The 19,466-nt window shown below is 39.2% G+C and overlaps 1 protein-coding gene across 2 annotated transcripts; it reads left to right on the top strand.

Annotated features, from left to right (window-relative positions):
- The first annotated feature begins 2,915 nt into the window (after positions 1–2,915).
- On the top strand, positions 2,916–12,015 carry LOC133651723 (gastrula zinc finger protein XlCGF57.1-like). 2 transcript variants are annotated; one of them, XM_062049791.1, is made up of 3 exons: positions 2,916–3,423; positions 5,179–5,358; positions 9,951–12,015. In XM_062049791.1, the coding sequence occupies exons 1-3, from the start codon at positions 3,300–3,302 to the stop codon at positions 11,408–11,410; spliced, it is 1,764 nt and encodes a 587-aa protein (XP_061905775.1). In that variant the 5' UTR covers positions 2,916–3,299; the 3' UTR covers positions 11,411–12,015. The 2 variants fall into 2 exon arrangements, with proteins under 2 accessions (XP_061905775.1, XP_061905774.1); XM_062049790.1 differs by having other exon boundaries at positions 2,918–3,423; positions 5,179–5,388.
- The last annotated feature ends 7,451 nt before the right edge of the window (positions 12,016–19,466 follow it).

Here is a 19,466-nt window from a genome sequence, read left to right as displayed (position 1 = left end):
TATGTTAACTGCTAACTGCGAGCTAGTGTGCTTGAATGTAAACAAAGGTGGGCAAATGAATACAAATATCGACAGTAATGATACCAAGTAGTATAGTATCAGGTCGATACCACAGTGGTTAGATTGATATTTTTTTAGTATCAAAAAATATTTTGTTGTTTTTGTTAGTGTTTACAAACTCAGTAAATAAATCCCAAGACATAAATAATTTAAATCTGAGCGAAAATAGGACTCAATTTCCTAATTTCATTGTTACTGTTACACCGCCATCCTGTGTTTTTGTCTGATTATAATTGTGATTAAAAAATGTAATAATTCAATGATCTAGAGCAGGGATGTCAAAGTGGTTTTCATGGCATGGCCGCTTGTAGCAGTCAATAATCTTTGAATTGATATCAATTGTTTTAAGTAGACTGTCGATTTTACAGTAAAAACTCTACATTTACTGTAAAATATAGTGGGGTGGGTTACAACATTTTACGGTAAAAGGAAAAGCAGTACCACTTTTTTATGGTGGGGGTTTTTAGGGAAAAAGCTGGCAGCTTGGTTGCCAGAATTGTACTATTAAATTGACATTGTTTTTACAACATGATATTGTTCATGGAAAAACTGTACAAGTTCTTTTTTTATTCTGCCAACTTAGCTGCCAGTTTTTCTACTGTAAAAACAAATGTACCGTCCTTCCATTTACAGTAATACACCGTTAAAAGCAACAACCCAAGATTTTACAGTCAAAAACTGGCAGCTCAGTCAACAGTATCTTAACAGAAAAAACAGTAGTAGTTTTTGTCAATGTACAATAATACGCTGTAAAGAACAATGTAATTGTCATTTTGATGAATTTGATGGGTAGTTTGCTGTAAAGTTAAGTCTTTTTATTTCGACAAAAACATGTTTGGAAAGTATGATAATATACTGTAATATTTAGTTGCAATATTGGATACTATTAAAGTTTAAAAGCTATGCAATTTCAAGCAGTACATATATTTTTTCTTTCAAAATGAAAAAAAATCCATGACATTTAGTGAGAAAATATTTTATTGACACATATCATTTCCAGGTGTTTGCGGGCCACATCTGGAGTTTGACACCTGTGATCTACAACATTTGAAGTACCAGCATTAACAAAGTACTCTGCCCTTGTAACTACATGGTATCACATCGATACCCACATTTGTAGTATCGGACAAAACTAATGTAAGATATTAAACAGAAGAATAAGTGTTTGATCAGAAGTGTAGATAGACCAAAGTTACAACAGAAAGTAACTAGATATTAACAGTAAATTAGTAAGTAGATTAATAATAGTTCTATTGTCATGTACATAGCAAATAATATTAATGTGATGTATTTCTTTAACGCATGAGGCTGCAATATATATTGTGATATTGATTTTATTCCTACTGCCTACAGTAGTCGCAGATTTTTAATCCAGGCTCTAACGTCACATAATGTCAAGAGATTGTTTCATGAAAAGACATATTTGGTGTGTTCTCTGGAAAAGAGGACATGTTATCTGTCTTATCAGTGCTGCAGCTGTCGGGGTGGACCCGCCTTAAGGGAGGATGCTGCATGATAATGCCCCAATATTAATACTTTTTCTCCTTGTTTATTGTGCATGAAATGAAGTACAGGAATAATGAATGACTTCTGATCCTGCCTGTTCAAAACAATGTTTTAGACAACGTTTACAAGCGGGATATAACACAAAAAGGTACAACTCGGGTATTTTCCGGGTGCATTCTAATGTGACACAGCACAAAAAGAAGCATGTTATCTCAGTAAGTCTTCCACAGACCAGCCAATTTCTGTCAGAACTCAAGTTGTGTGCAAAAAAAGATAGTTGACTTTTGCATACTTGGAAGCAGCAACTTTCATGTTTGCCATGTTGTTCTTTGTGACACTTTTTTTTTCTGTTTCTACAAAGGAATTTTCATAAAGTCTTACAAAACACTGTAAAACTATTTAAAAAAATGTTCATATTCACAAATCTACATAAGCCAATTGTTTTTGTTCTATTCTGAACTGAGAAGAACAAATGATGACAAAGATAAACAAAAAGGACATGAACACTTCTCACGTTCTAAAAGTAATGTATGTATTATAATATATTATATTATATTATATATTATAGTGCTTTCATGAGTTTTTTGTTACATTTTCTTTTAAGTGTTATTGATTTCATTTTTTGTAGTAGTTTTGTTAAGTATATTGGATTATTGTCGGGAAAGTCTTATGTCGATGTTTTTGACACATTTTAAAAAACTGTAGAAGATTTTTTATCTTTATGTTCATATTGTTTTTGTTCTGAATGATGGTCAGTTTTTTATGTTAAGTTGTGTGTCATATTGTTGTTGAAATTAAGTTCTGAAAAAAAAAAAGCGTGGACATAGATTTGAATAATGTTGTTAGTTTACTAGAACATCAAAATCATGGATTAAATAAAACTTACATTTGATTGAACCAAAATTCAGCGAAAATGACATCTTTTGATAGAATAGAACACAACCAAGCCAGGTAGCGCAAGGCATCATGGGAGAAATCACCAAGCAAAACTTTTTTTTTTTAAAGTTAAAAAAGTCATTTTCTAAGCAAACAAAACCGACTCAAACGTAACTTCAACACAATTATCTTTTAGTAATACACTCAAGTGGAACTCTTTAGAAAGGAGATGAAAGAGAACTTATTCCACAGATACGAATGCAAGTATGACAGATATCGCTACAATTTGTCCCATTTTGTCCACCAGTGACGCTGAGATTGATTGAGACTTTTATTAGTAGATTGCACAGTACAGTACATATTCCGTACAAGTGACCACTAAATGGTAACACCCCAATAAGTTTTTCAACTTGTTTAAGTCGGGGTCCACATTAATCAATTCATGGTACAAATATATACTTCACGGGGCTACCGCGCATGCTCGTCACTACTGTTGCATGCTGGGTAGTGTAGTTCGTATATTCCCTAGCTCACAACATCTCACGAGTCTGCTGGAAGTCCAAAGAAGACGAAGGAGTAAAAACGCAAAATGGCGTTTGACGGAGAAGGCCTAAACGTGGCCATTGGCCATTATTGTTTCTGTATTTGTATTTAGTGCATACATGTACGCATATATGTCGTGTAGTTGAGGAAACATTGTTAGTCATTGTTTGTATCCGGATACATTAGTCTGAGCGCACTTCATCGCGTCTTGTGCTAGCTTAGCTTGTTAGCTGCTAACAAAGAGACGCGGACGTTATCAACACGTCGCTAAGTAGAGATCAAATGGAAGTGTAAAGTGTTGGGATTGTGTGAAAATGTGCGAAAGAACGATAGCAAAGTATGAGGAGGAACTTTGTCCAACAAAAGAGGAGAAGGAGCGACAACATCAACTACTGGACGCTGTTTTCAAGAAACATCAAGTTGTGTTACACACAACAGGTTTGTTGACTTCTTACTCTCACATCTTTACTAACTTTATATGTCATTATTAACACTTTTCTTCAATGGGATGATGCAATGCTTTCATTTAGATTCTTCATGAAAACGAGACAGTTTGAGGTTGATGTTCCTCTCAGTTTGTAACAATGTGTGATTGATTGAAGGAGTTCTGAGAAGTTTGCATAGGAAAGGCTACACTTTCATCACGGTACACATTCACTGCTACAAGAAAGCCTGACATGGTTTCAGTTGAAATATTTCTTCACTCACACAGAAAATAGCATTTAAAAGACAACAATACTGCAAGAAAATAAAAATAAAATTCAAGCAAAAGGGTTTGTCTATTCTCAGTTACGAGTAGCCGCAACCTGTAATGTATTTTCAAAGCGGCTTTGAAGGAAGTAAGGGATTTATACACTCCTTTATGGCTATTGGTAAGGAGTTCCACATTTTGTTGGTATAGCAGGCAAACAAATTGAAACCTTTTTTTGGAGTGAAATCTGGGTCGATTGTAATTTGTACAATAAATGATAAATGGGTTATACTTGTATAGCGCTTTTCTACCTTCAAGGTACTCAAAGCGCTTTGACACTATTTCCACATTCACACACACATTCACACACACATTCACACACTGATGGCGGGAGCTGCCATGCAAGGTGCTACCAGCACCCATCAGGACCAAGGGTGAAGTGTCTTGCCCAAGGACACAACGGACGTGACTAGGATGGTAGAAGGTGGGGATTGAACCCCAGTAAGGTTGAGTAGAAGCCCAATCATTTTGTTTTGGGCTGTCTGGAGTTTGTTTTTCAGGGCTTTTAAGGCGTCAAGGTACCAAACATGAACTCCGTAGTCAAAGTGGGGTTAAATGAGTGCTTGTGTTAGTCTTAAGTGTATTTTTACCCACCAGCGGGGCGATCCTACTATAAGAACTAGTGTTGCACGGTATACCGGTATTAGTATAGTACCGCGATACTAATTAATCATATTCGGTACTTTACCGCCTCTAAAAAGTACTACTTCTATGATTAATTACATCAATATGTTTTGGCATCACAACATCTTCTTTCATTTAAAAAAAAAAAAAAATTATATTATGTTTATAAAGTCAGTAAATATGTCCCTGGACACATGAGGACTTTGAATATGACCAATGTATTGTCCTGTAACTACTTGGTATCAGATTGATACCCACATTTGTGGCATCATCCAAAACTAATGTAAAGTATCCAAACAACAGAAGAACAAGTGATTATTAAGTTTTAACAGAAGTGTAGATAGAACATGTTAGAACAGAAATTAAGCAGATATTAACAGTAAATGAACAAGTAGATAAATAATCCATTTTCTACCACTTGTCCTTAATAATTTTGAGAAAATAGAATATAAATGACATAATATGTTACTGCATATTGGTGTCCTAGACTGTATACAGAATAAAATATTTACACACTTTACATCTGTGAGTGTAAAGTTAAGAATGCCTCAAACAACGCTGCCTCGTAGTTTACTTACTTTTGATGGGGGGAACTTTTGTTGCCCCCCGTCGAATTTTCAAGTTGGATTTTGTACTCACTTTTGAATACATTTTAGTGGCTGGGACAAAAGTAGGTATTCCCACATTTTTATTGGTGGTTTTGTTACACAATTTTAACACAACACACAAAATAACACAAATAATGTCATTGTGTTAACAGTGTCAGTCCAAAACTATTTATATTCTCTCTAAATCTTAGTTACTTATTTACCCAACAGACGTCCAGCAGCCCCCCCACATGAAAGAGGAAGAGGATGATCCACAGCCCCCCCACATGAAAGAGGAAGAGGAGGAATGTTGGATCACTCAGGAGGAAGAGTGTCTTCTAGGGCAGGAGGAGGCTGATCTCAGCAAGTTTCCACTGACTGTTGTCTCTGTGAAGATTGAAGACAAAGAATGTGAGTCCTCACAGCTTCATCACAGTCCAAGTAAGCACACATCATTTTATTGTCAGGGCATTCAAACTGGACTCTTCACTTTGTCTTAGAAGACTCATCCAAGTAGGCTTCATCCCTTCATGCTCATACACTTCAAGTCTTAAATCTAATCATTGCAATTTAGAGGGGAACTGCACTTTTTGGGGGCAATTTTTTCTGTCGTTCACAATCATCATAAAAGACATGACGATGGATATTTAAAAGAAAAAAATGACATTCTAACTCATACATGTAAATAAAAGTCCACCTGCAAAGGAACCAATGGGAGGTCCTCTATAACCATCTAAAAAGTGCCAACAATATTCCATTTGCATTTTGTGGCTTGAATAGCAACCAAGTATAAGTGATCTTGCTAGAAGTGCTAACGCAGACAAACTATTTATAGCTTGTGTGTCTATGTTGACATCACCGGCTGGTGAGCTCCTTCCTCACCTCGGTGCTGGTGAAAGATTATTCCAGATCATGAATCGTGCCTCTCACCTGGATAGTAGAAGGACAAGGACTTACTCCTGACAAGTTGGTACCGCTTGACAGCCAATTTAGACCCGGCAATGGCAAACGACACAAAAACACGCTTGGCTTCACCCCCTTTTTCGTGCGACGATTATGAGTCATTCTTTATCTAAACGGGAAAATAACAACATTCTATCAGTCTGCATCTTTGTGACAGCAGACCTTGTACAGTAAGTGATGTTTTATTATGTTTGTTGGCTTTCATTAAGTCTGCAGTGTGTAATATTCAGTGATGTTGTTAAAAAAAAAAAGCAAACGTGATGCGTTTTTGAAATGAATGCGCTAATGAGCAAAAATACATAAATATTACCGTATTTTCGGACCATAGGGCGCACCGGATTATAAGGCGTACTGCCGATGAATGGTCTATATCTGTTTTATTTTTATTTTTTTATATATATATTATAAGGCGCATTAAAGGAGTCATATTACTATGATTATTTTCTAAATGTAAAATACTTCCTTGTGGTCTACATAACATGTAATGGTGGTTCTTTGCTCAAAATGTTGCATAGATGATCTTTTACTAGGGGTGTAACGGTACGTGTATTTGTATTGAACCGTTTCGGTACGGGGGTTCCGGTTCGGTTCGGAGGTGTACCGAACGAGTTTCCACACGAACATATGAAGTAGCCGCCTAAGCTAAAGTCTTAACAAGCTGCTCTGCTCTCTGCCTCTGTCAGTACTCTACACAGCACCCAGCATTGTCACACCCACACAACCATCTGATTGGTTACAACCATGGCGGTAACAGCCAATCAGCAGTGCGTATTCAGAGCGGTAACAGCCAATCAGCAGTGCGTATTCAGAGCGCATGGAGTCAGTGCTTCTGCGGTGGGGTTAGCATAGGTGTTTAGCAGGTGAGCATCAGGCAGCGGACTCTCCCCAAATTAAAATAAACACCTCCCAGTCAACTACTAGTAACATCACTATGAGCCCGTTGACCTTCTAGAAATAAACTGCAGCTCAGCTCGCTCACAGTCCTGGCTTGAGGTGAAGGCTAATTAGCTTTTAGCGTAACGTTAGCTCATTTTGCGGGGTGTGTGTGTGTGTGTGTGTGTGTGTGTGTGTGTGTGTGTGTGTGTGTGTGTGTGTGTGTGTGTGTGTGTGTGTGTGTGTGTGTGTGTGTGTGTGATAAAAATCAACTACAGGCTTCCCAAATGCTGTAATAAAGTAAGCATGATGAGTTGACTTGAAACTGTTTGTTGCACTTTTTATATGTAGAAGAAAAGTTTTATCATTTTATTTAATCTGAGCAACAACTTGCGGCAGTTTAATGTTGATTAACGTGAACATAATTATTATAGTGTTCCCAATGTTAAAAGGATAAAGCCATTGTTTACAAATTTGGTAAATAACCAAAACATTTATATTTTGTTGTTTTCTTACTGTACCGAAAAAGAACCGAACCGTGACCTCCAAACCGATGTAGTAAAGAACCGAAATTTTTGTGTACCGTTACACCCCTGTGTTTTACACATCATCTTCAAGTCACTTTCTGACAGTCTTCAGGATGCACCGTTTTGTGGGCGCTCTTATTTACGCGGCTCACCTTCGACAGCGTCTTCTCCCCGTCATCTTTGTTGTAGCGGTGTAGCGTGCAAGGACGGGAGTGGAAGAAGTGTCAAAAGATGGCGCTAACTGTTTTAATGACATTCACACTTTACTTCAATCAATAACGGAGCAGCATCTCCTCATCCGTGGCTCACTAGTGCAACAACAACGCCCGAAATGTGTCCCGTGAAAACTGTCCGACCGGAACTCTCATAACTAAAGTTCCTTGGGTGAATAATGTAAACTCACTACACCGGTATGTTTTAGCGCTTCCATAGCGAGTTTACTGACAGATATAGGTTAGAACTTTTCACTACTTTATATTAGAAATGGCAACAGTGAAGGATGAATGTCACATAACAAGAAGATAGAGGAAAAGAATAGGCTTATCGACTATGACATCGGCGCGGACATGCGCACATTTTCAGGGCTTATGCAGATCTCAAATACAGATCAGCAGGTACCAGAAGGTAAGAAAAGTTGGTTTTGCATAATATTGTGAAACAAAACACCAGATAATATGTCTGCTAATGGGTACCATTTTACACACACCATAATAATACTTGTACCTCGGACTACGGTAGCCGTAATGGGCCAACAATCCATCAAGCGGTGCGGCTTCCAAGTCATACTAAAACATTTTGACAGATTTTTGAGCGCCGTGTGTAATGTTCTTTATTTTCAATGGAATATATAACGTCTTGGTGTTGTTTACTGGCGTCATATTGCAGTCTACACGTATCTCTTTCGTGTGACTACCATCTACTGGTCACACTTATCATTACACCATGTACCAAATACAATTTCTTTGAGGTCAGTAAGCACCACCAGAGTTATTCCGTACATTAGGTGCACCGGGTTATAAGGCGCACTGTTGATTTTTGAGAAGATGAAAGGATTTTAAGTGCGCCCTATAGTCCGAAAAATACGGTACATAAACAAAGTGAGCCTCCTGTCCGTCATTCACAATCTTTTGTTTCGGCTACTTGCAATTCTCCTCCACCCGTTTTCCTGTGTTAGCGACACTCGCTTTAATGTTGGAGATGGAACTAGTCATCTTTATACAACGCTCACTTTTAATGTTTACATTGCTTTGAAACCGTAGGAGACACATTATTATTCAAGTCAATGTTTCAACCGACTGCACACAGCCGCTCAATTGACCTGAAATCTGTTTGTGTGGGACAGGAAGTCATGTTAGATTGAATGCTAAAAAAAATACATCTGTCGTTGTGGCTTTCATAATAATTGTAAACGATAGGCAACATTTCCAAAAAAAAAAGTCCAGTTCCGCTTGAACAAAAACCGTTTATTATGTCCTTCCAGAGGAGCAGAAGCAAATAGTCGGTGCTGCCATTCGTAAGTGCTGCTGAAGGGAAACACTGCGGGCGCGTCTCGAGCCTCGCCGTCCATCAATTCCCACAGGCAAGTGTCTGTGACGGCACAGACTTGACTCGTGGAAAAGACGACAGTTTTGCCTTGCTGAACGACAACTTCAACATTTTTTTGTCGCAAGCAACAACACAACAGTAACATCATCCCTGGCGAGCGTTGTACACACATACATCTTATTCACCTCCTTCTAACCCCGCCCTCGTATCATCTGGTAATTGACACAGGCCCCCATATAGCTGCCCGGGATGTGCCTGTTATATGATTCTTTAATTTTGGACCTTTTAGAATCAGCATTTTTTCGTTAATTTGTGTCAAGGTGGTGAAATTAGTTCTGAAAACCTTTTGACAAGTTGACCTCATGTCCATTAGGACTTTTTAAAGTGTAGAATACCATCCGCCTTAGACATATTATTTGACTTTGAAAGTAAACTGAAACATTTATTTTGTGTTTGTGCATGACTTCCTGTCCCACACGAGCAGATTTGAGCTCAATTGAACCGCCTTTTTGTGTGGACCACTAAATCTAGAAGCCAGGCAGTGGAAACTGACACATTGACTTGAAAACAAAAAACGGAACGCCGCCGTTCCACATCCAGTGGAAATCCCCGATTACACTTACAAACGTTGCTTGGCGAGATAAACGAAGAAACCTTACTTGGGGTTCAAGGCACGAAGCAAAAGGAAATACACTTTCAAGTTACCCACAGCACTCACAGTGAGTGAACTCGACCACAAGATGGCGCCATAACAGAGAACAATACAGAATACAGATTTACAATGTAAACGACCTAATCTTTTCTGCAAGTTTATACATCAGTAACTGACATTAAAATCACAGGGGGCGCTGGAGCCTATCCCAGCTGCACTCAACTGGAAGGGAATTTATGGCAATATAGATTTTAGGCCATGTTGCCCACTCGTAAAAATTGGTCTTCTTTTCCTGTGAATAATGTTGTAAAGAGCAGTGTGTTTGTTTTCAGGCCAATTCATATAATAACTTATTTGAAGTACATGTGAACTTACTGAATGCCTCATGTGACTGAGCAAATCTGGACATTTCTCAAGCACGTTTGTCATTTTGTGTCCTGCAGACGTCTGTGAAGAACAACTTCTGCCTGAAAAACAGGAGTTTAGCTTCAGGATGTTGAAGGAGGATCCATCAAAGAGGAAGAGCAGACACCACAGACCCTCTGGGGTATCCTTTTCCTCTTTTACACAGACCCTTCCCTGGAAAAAGGAAGAGGAAGACTCACTGACGCCCCACCTAAAAGAGGAAGAGGAGGAACACAGCGTTAGTCAGGAGGGAGATCATATTGAAGGACTGCTGGAGTTCCCAGTGACTGGTGTCCCTGTGAAGAGTGAAGATGATGAGGAGAAGAGAGGCAGCAGCTCAACACAACACATGACAACAGAAGCTGATGGAGAATCACAAGCAGACAAGATGTTCGCTCCACTATCAGATAGTGAGGACACAATGTCACACTCTCCTGACACTGATGATGAACACTCTAAAGATGATGCAACATGTCACACTCACTTCACATGTTCTCACTGTGACAAAACCTTCAACTGCACTAGTGGGCTTAACAGACACATGAGAACACACACTGGAGAAAAACCCTTTTCCTGCTCAGAATGTGGTAAATGTTTTACAGTAAGTCAGAGTTTAAAAGTACACATGAGAATACACACTGGAGAAAAACCTTTTTCTTGTTCAATCTGTGGTGAAGGTTTTGCACACAGTTCGTATTTGAAAAAACACACAGCAGGACACACAGGAGAAAAATATTTTGATTGTTCAATCTGTAGTAAAGGTTTTGTTCTAAGTAAAGATTTGAAAGCGCACCTGAAAACACACACTGATGAAAAACCTTTTTCCTGTTCAATCTGTGGTAAAGGTTTTGTTATAAACACCAATTTGAAAGTACACATGAGAGGACACACTGGTGAAAGACCTTTTATCTGTTCAATCTGTAGTAAAGGTTTTGTTACAAGTAACAATTTGAAAGGACACATGAGAACACACACTGGTGAAAAACCTTTTATCTGTTCAATATGTGGTAAAGGTTTTGTAGAAAGTAACCATTTGAAAAGACACACGAGAACACACACGGGTGAAAAACCTTTTTCCTGTTCAGTCTGTGGTAAAGGTTTTGTAGAAAGTAACCGTTTGAAAGTGCACATGAGATCACACACTGATGAAAAACCCTTTTCTTGTTCAATCTGTGGCTTATCTTTTACAAGGAAGGAATGTTTGAAACCGCACATGGGAACACACACTGATGAAAAACCGTTTTCTTGTTCAATCTGTGGCTTATCTTTTAAAAGGAAGGGACATTTGAAAAGACACAAGAGGACACATACTGGTGAAAAATCACATTCCTGTTCAATCTGCAACAGAAGCTTTTGTGAACGATCCAACCTTGTAACACACATGAGAACACACCCAGGAGAGAGAGTGTTGAGCTGCAGTGTGTGTGGTGAAAGATTCACTTATGAGTACCAGTGTAAGAAACACAAGTGTGCTGGTGAGAACAGCAGCAGCAAATGAAACTGCAGGATTTGAAATCAACTGTCAAGACTTTAATGTTGACTTTCTAACATCAGCACACACAACATGTGTGACATTGTTGTTGTTTGTGTAACACGCTTTTTAATATGCTTCTACATTTATAGATTACATCTTTTTATTAGTGCTTTTTTCAGTCAAGTACATGCATTAATATGCAACATTGTGTACTTTTATTAAAAAATGAATGGAACAATTTGAAAAAGTGAAAGTAAACAGTAAAATAAATATTTTGTGTGTATATATATTCATAATAAAATGTTAGACTTATTCATAATAGTGTTTTTATAGGTGTGTGAAATATTACATATTTCTAATTGTTAATGATCCCATAGATTAGCAGCTTTATATGATATACATATGTACTGGTTCACATCTGAAACATCTTCTGGACCACTTCAGGAAGCATATTATTTACTTTATACATCATTTGAACTTATACCATTTTAAAATGTGTGATTTGTTGGGTCTGTATAATCCATTTCATTAATTATTACTCTCTTTTGTAATACGATGATTGTGTTGTGATGGTTTTATATGTATGCCCCGAGACTTTTATGCAATAAAAAAATGTGTGAGAAAATGGCTGAATTGTTTTACAATTGTGGATTTAAAAAAAATCCCCATGGCCTCATTAAATAAACAGGAAGTCCCAGAGAATACTTTGGACTGCATTCTATGCTTTGATACACAATCCACTAAATTATTTATTCTCGTGTTTAATCGTTTGTTCTTCTCTTGAACTACGCAGCTAGAGGAACATGAGGGAAATGAAGTCGAAAGTGGAGCCATGAAAATGCTTTTAACCACAAGAAAGCTGCTGATTTACTTAATTATTGCTTGACTTTCCTGGTGTGGTAAAACATTTCATTTTACATCCTCTCATTTATTTCCTTTTTCTCACCTGTGTGAGAACATTTGGATTGAGCATCTTCCTGGTTCAATTTGTGTTTGGAATCACAAAAATGTTTTGATTGATTGATTGAAACTTTTATTAGTAGATTGCACAATTCCGTACATATTCCGTACAAGTGACCACTAAATGGTAACACCCCAATAAGTTTTTCAACTTGTTAAAGTCGGGGTCCACATAATCAATTCATGGTACAAATATATACTATCAGATATATACTATCAGATATATACTATCAGATATATACTATCAGATATACACTATCAGATATATACTATCAGATATATACTATCAGATATACACTATCAGATATATACTATCAGCATAATACAGTCATCACACAAGTTAATCATCAGAGTATATACATTGAGTTATTTACAATCCGGGGGGTGGGATGAGGAGGGTTTGGTTGATATCAGCACTTCAGTTATCAACAATTGCATCATCAGAGAAATGGACATTGAAACAGTGTAGGTGTGACTTGGTAGGGTATGTACAGTGTTTACTTGGTAGGATATGTACAGTGTTTACTTGGTAGGATATGTACAGTGTTTACTTGGTAGGATATGTACAGTGTTTACTTGGTAGGATATGTACAGTGTTTACTTGGTAGGATATGTACAGTGTTTACTTGGTAGGATATGTACAGTGTTTACTTGGTAGGATATGTACAGTGTTTACTTGGTAGGATATGTACAGTGTTTACTTGGTAGGATATGTACAGTGTTTACTTGGTAGGATATGTACAGTGTTTACTTGGTAGGATATGTACAGTGTTTACTTGGTAGGATATGTACAGTGTTTACTTGGTAGGATATGTACAGTGTTTACTTGGTAGGATATGTACAGCGAGCAGAGAACATAGTGAGTTCAGATAGCATAAGAACAAGTATATACATTTGATTATTTACATTTGGTTATTTACAATCCGGGGAGGTGGGATGATCTAGGAGGGTGTTAGTCAAGGGTGGAAGTGGCCTGGAGGTGTTCTTTTAGTGCGGTTTTGAAGGAGGATAGAGATGCCCTTTCTTTTATACCTGTTGGGAGTGCATTCCACATTGATGTGGCATAGAAGGAGAATGAGTTAAGACCTTTGTTAGATGGGAATCTGGGTTTAACGTGGTTAGTGGAGCTCCCCCTGGTGTTGTGGTTATGGCGGTCATTTACGTTAAGGAAGTAGTTTGACATGTACTTCGGTATCAGGGAGGTGTAGTGGATTTTATAGACTAGGCTCAGTGCAAGTTGTTTAACTCTGTCCTCCACCCTGAGCCAGCCCACTTTGGAGAAGTGGGTAGGAGTGAGGTGTGATCTGGGGTGGAGGTCTAGAAGTAACCTGACTAGCTTGTTCTGAGATGTTTGGAGTTTAGATTTGAGGGTTTTGGAGGTGCCAGGGTACCAGGAGGTGCAAGCGTAATACCTGCACACTTTCTGTGCATCTGGTTTTTGGAGTTGTTGGGAAGAAAAAAGTATATGATTTGAACCATCCTGGCATGTGGCTTGTTCAGTCTCCTGACCGTGGCTTCCTCTCAAGGTGACTCCATCATTTTTCACAGAAATTATGCCTTAGCTTGGACATATTACACTCACATATCTGTCACTTGTTCCCATTGCAGACAATGCTGTTGCTATTACGGCTCTTGTTAACGACAGGGAAGTTCTTCTTGGACTGGAATATTTCGGTGTGTATGGTCTACTCTCAGAAACTATTCCCCACTTCAGTCAGGTAAGCAATATATATATATACTGTGTATGAATGTTCTCATTCATCCAGGTCATTGTAGTCTCAGGGCATTCAATCGATCGCAACTAGACTGGTTGGTTTGTCTTCGAAGACTATTTGCCTCTGATCTGACTAGGTTTTAACAGTTCATGGTCATAGACTTAGATTGGTCAGATCTAGTCTTAGACTTAGATTGGTCAGATCTAGCATCATAATAATCCCCTCAATTCCCCCCAAAAATGGATTAAAGGCCTACTGAAAGCCACTACTAGCGACCACGCAGTCTGATAGTTTATATATCAATGATGAAATCTTAACATTGCAACACATGCCAATACGGCCGGGTTAACTTATAAAGTGACATTTTACATTTCCCGCTAAACTTCCGCTTGAAAAGGTCTATGTATGATGACGTATGCGCGTGACGTCAATGGTTGAAACGGAAGTATTCGGACACATTGTATCCAATACAAAAAGCTCTGTTTTCATCTCAAAATTCCACAGTATTCTGGACATCTGTGTTGGTGAATCTTTTGCAATTTGTTTAATGAACAATGAAGACTGCAAAGAAGAAAGCTGTAGGTGGTATCGGTGTATTAGCGGCTGGCTGCAGCAACACAACCAGGAGGACTTTGACTTGGATAGCAGACGCACTATCCGACGCTAGCCGCCGACCGCATCGATGATCGGGTGAAGTCCTTCGTCGCGCCGTCGATCGCTGGAACGCAGGTGAGCACGGGTGTTGATGAGCAGATGAGTGCTGGCGTAGGTGGAGCGCTAATGTTTTTAGCATAGCTCTGATGAAGTCCTGTAGCTAAGTTAGCTTCAATGGCGTCGTTAGCAACAGCATTGCTAGGCTTCGACAGGCGGCACAGCATTAACCGTGTAGTTACAGGTCCAGTGTTTGATTCAGTGTCTCCTGATAGTAGTATAGTTGATCTGCTGTCTATCCTTCCAGTCAGGGGCTTATTTCTTTTGTTTCTATCTGCATTTAAGCATGATGCTATCACGTTAGCTCCGTAGCTAAAGTGCTTCACCGATGTATTGTCGTGGAGATAAAAGTCACTGTGAATGTCCATTTGGCGTTCTGGACTCTCATTTTCAAGAGGATATAGTATCCCAGGTGGTTTCAAATACAAATCCGTGATCCACAATAGAAAAAGGAGAGAGTGTGGAATCCAATGAGCCAGCTTGTACCTAAGTTACGCTCAGAGCGAAAAAAGATACGTCCTGCACTGCACTCTAGTCCTTCACTCTCACGTTCCTCATCCACAAATTAATGGGGTAATCGTCGCTTTCTCGGTCCGAATCTCTCTCGCTGCTGGTGTAAACAATGTGGAAATGTGAGGAGCCTTTCAACCTGTGACGTCACGCTACTTCCTGTACAGGCAAGGCTTTTTTATCAGCGACCAAAAGTTGCGAACTTTATCGTCGATGTTCTCTACTAAATCCTTTCAGCAAAAATATGGCAATATCGCGAAATGATCAAGTATGACACATAGAACGGATCTGCTATCCCCGTTTAAATAAAAAAAAATCACTTCAGTAGGCCTTTAAGTGGCTGGAATATAAAGACAATATAACATACATCCATAAACGTGGATGCATATGCAAAAGTGAAATATATTTATCTGTACAGTAATCTATTTATTTATATCTCTACTTTATTGCACTACCATATCAAAATACATGTGTGTAGCACCAAGGTACATGCCTATATCAAAGTACATGTGGGTAGCACCAAGGTACATACCTTTATCAAAATACATGTGTGTAGCACCAAGGTATGTACATGCCTATATCAAAGTACATGTGTGTAGCACCAAGGTACATGCCTATATAAAAGTACATGTGTGTAGCACCAAGGTACAAGCCTATATCAAAGTACATGTGTGTAGCACCAAGGTACATGCCTATATCAAAATACATGTGTGTAGCACCAAGGTACATGCCTATATCAAAATACATGTGTGTAGCACCAAGGTACATGCCTATATCAAAGTACATGTGTGTAGCACCAAGGTACATGCCTATATCAAAGTACATGTGTGTAGCACCAAGGTACATGCCTATATCAAAGTACATGTGTGTAGCACCAGGGTACATGCCTATATCAAAGTACATGTGTGTAGCACCAAGGTACATGCCTATATCAAAGTACATGTGTGTAGCACCAAGGTACATGCCTATATCAAAGTACATGTGTGTAGCACCAAGGTACATGCCTATATCAAAGTACATGTGTGTAGCACCAAGGTACATGCCTATATCAAAGTACATGTGTGTAGCACCAAGGTACATGCCTATATCAAAGTACATGTGTGTAGCACCAGGGTACATGCCTATATCAAAGTACATGTGTGTAGCACCAAGGTACATGCCTATATCAAAGTACATGTGTGTAGCACCAAGGTACATGCCTATATCAAAGTACATGTGTGTAGCACCAAGGTACATGCCTATATCAAAGTACATGTGTGTAGCACCAAGGTACATGCCTATATCAAAGTACATGTGTGTAGCACCAAGGTACATGCCTATATCAAAGTACATGTGTGTAGCACCAAGGTACATGCCTACATCAAAGTACATGTGTGTAGCACCAGGGTACATGCCTACATCAAAGTACATGTGTGTAGCACCAAGGTACATGCCTATATCAAAGTACATGTGTGTAGCACCAAGGTACATGCCTATATCAAAGTACCTGGTAGGCGGCCAGAGCTTCATGCCATCCTTTTCTCGCTATCAGTGTGTGAATGGGAGAATGTAGAAATAGTGTCGTAGCGCTTTGAGTACCTTGAAGGTATAAAAGCGCTATACAAATATAATAAGTTTAATATATTCCTGCTGTATGGCCTTACTTTGATAAGTAAAACAGAGTCATAGCCCTCACAACCCCGTGACCCTGCACAGTATTTATGTTGATCTCAGGCCATTCAATCAATCGCAACTGGACTGGTATCAATATTTAGGGTTTTGGCCCTAACCGCTAGACTAGATTTACATTTAGACTTAGACTTCCTTTTTATTGTCATTCAAATTTGAACTTTACTGTACAGATAAGAACAACATTTCTTTGCATGAAGTCAACTTACGTGTCTTGCTTCCATTATTGTAGATTGACGCGACCGTGCACGCACGTAAAGAGCTTCCATTATTGTGCACGCACGTAAAGAGCTTCCATTATTGTGCACGCACGTAAAGAGCTTCCATTATTGTGCACGCACGTAAAGAGCTTCCATTATTGTGCACGCACGTAAAGAACTTCCATTATTGTGCACGCACGTAAAGAGCTTCCATTATTGTGCACGCACGTAAAGAGCTTCCATTATTGTGCACGCACGTAAAGAGCTTCCATTATTGTGCACGCACGTAAAGAGCTTCCATTATTGTGCACGCACGTAAAGAGCTTCCATTATTGTGCACGCACGTAAAGAGCTTCCATTATTGTGCACGCACGTAAAGAGCTTCCATTATTGTGCACGCACGTAAAGAGCTTCCATTATTGTGCACGCACGTAAAGAGCTTCCATTATTGTGCACGCACGTAAAGAGCTTCCATTATTGTGCACGCACGTAAAGAGCTTCCATTATTGTGCACGCACGTAAAGAGCTTCCATTATTGTGCACGCACGTAAAGAACTTCCATTATTGTGCACGCACGTAAAGAGCTTCCATTATTGTGCACGCACGTAAAGAGCTTCCATTATTGTGCACGCACGTAAAGAGCTTCCATTATTGTGCACGCACGTAAAGAGCTTCCATTATTGTGCACGCACGTAAAGAACTTCCATTATTGTGCACGCACGTAAAGAGCTTCCATTATTGTGCACGCACGTAAAGAGCTTCCATTATTGTGCACGCACGTAAAGAGCTTCCATTATTGTGCACGCACGTAAAGAGCTTCCATTATTGTGCACGCACGTAAAGAGCTTCCATTATTGTGCACGCACGTAAAGAGCTTCCATTATTGTGCACGCACGTAAGGAGCTTCCATTATTGTGCACGCACGTAAAGAGCTTCCATTATTGTGCACGCACGTAAAGAGCTTCCATTATTGTGCACGCACGTAAAGAGCTTCCATTATTGTGCACGCACGTAAAGAGCTTCCATTATTGTGCACGCACGTAAAGAGCTTCCATTATTGTGCACGCACGTAAAGAGCTTCCATTATTGTGCACGCACGTAAAGAGCTTCCATTATTGTGCACGCACGTAAAGAACTTCCATTATTGTGCACGCACGTAAAGAGCTTCCATTATTGTGCACGCACGTAAAGAGCTTCCATTATTGTGCACGCACGTAAAGAGCTTCTATTATTGTGCACGCACGTAAAGAGCTTCCATTATTGTGCACACACGTAAAGAGCTTCCATTATTGTGCACGCACGTAAAGAGCTTCCATTATTGTGCACGCACGTAAAGAGCTTCCATTATTGTGCACGCACGTAAAGAGCTTCCATTATTGTGCACGCACGTAAAGAGCTTCCATTATTGTGCACGCACGTAAAGAGCTTCCATTATTGTGCACGCACGCAAAGAACTTCCATTATTGTGCACGCACGTAAAGAACTTCCATTATTGTGCACGCACGCAAAGAACTTCCATTATTGTGCACGCACGTAAAGAGCTTCCATTATTGTGCACGCACGTAAAGAGCTTCCATTATTGTGCACGCACGTAAAGAGCTTCCATTATTGTGCACGCACGTAAAGAGCTTCCATTATTGTGCACGCACGTAAAGAGCTTCCATTATTGTGCACGCACGTAAAGAGCTTCCATTATTGTGCACGCACGTAAAGAGCTTCCATTATTGTGCACGCACGTAAAGAGCTTCCATTATTGTGCACGCACGTAAAGAGCTTCCATTATTGTGCACGCACGTAAAGAGCTTCCATTATTGTGCACGCACGTAAAGAGCTTCCATTATTGTGCACGCACGTAAAGAGCTTCCATTATTGTGCACGCACGTAAAGAGCTTCCATTATTGTGCACGCACGTAAAGAGCTGCCATTATTGTGCACGCACGTAAAGAGCTGCCATTATTGTGCACGCACGTAAAGAGCTTCCATTATTGTGCACGCACGTAAAGAGCTTCCATTATTGTGCACGCACGTAAAGAGCGACCAAGCAACAACAACAACAAAACATTGTAACGTCATCCTTGTAGTGTGTTAAAGACAATATACACTTCATTACACATGTACCATATCATTATATCCATGATGAAATGCTTTATAATTCCCTTAAACATGCAAAATGGTTTCCTTAGTGCGTGCTGATTTGATAAAGAATGTGGACTTGACTGCACGTGTAATACATCACCATGTTGCTGAACATGTTCTGATTCTATCATTCGCTCTTTAATAATGTTCCCAGGGCTCTGTGTACATGCAGGCTGGGTT

The sequence above is a fragment of the Entelurus aequoreus genome, linkage group LG06 (genome assembly GCF_033978785.1).
Source record: "Entelurus aequoreus isolate RoL-2023_Sb linkage group LG06, RoL_Eaeq_v1.1, whole genome shotgun sequence".
Classification (NCBI taxonomy): Eukaryota; Metazoa; Chordata; class Actinopteri; order Syngnathiformes; family Syngnathidae; genus Entelurus; species Entelurus aequoreus.
The sequence above is the reverse complement of the archived record's forward strand: the minus strand, read 5'-3'. Positions and strand labels throughout refer to the sequence as shown.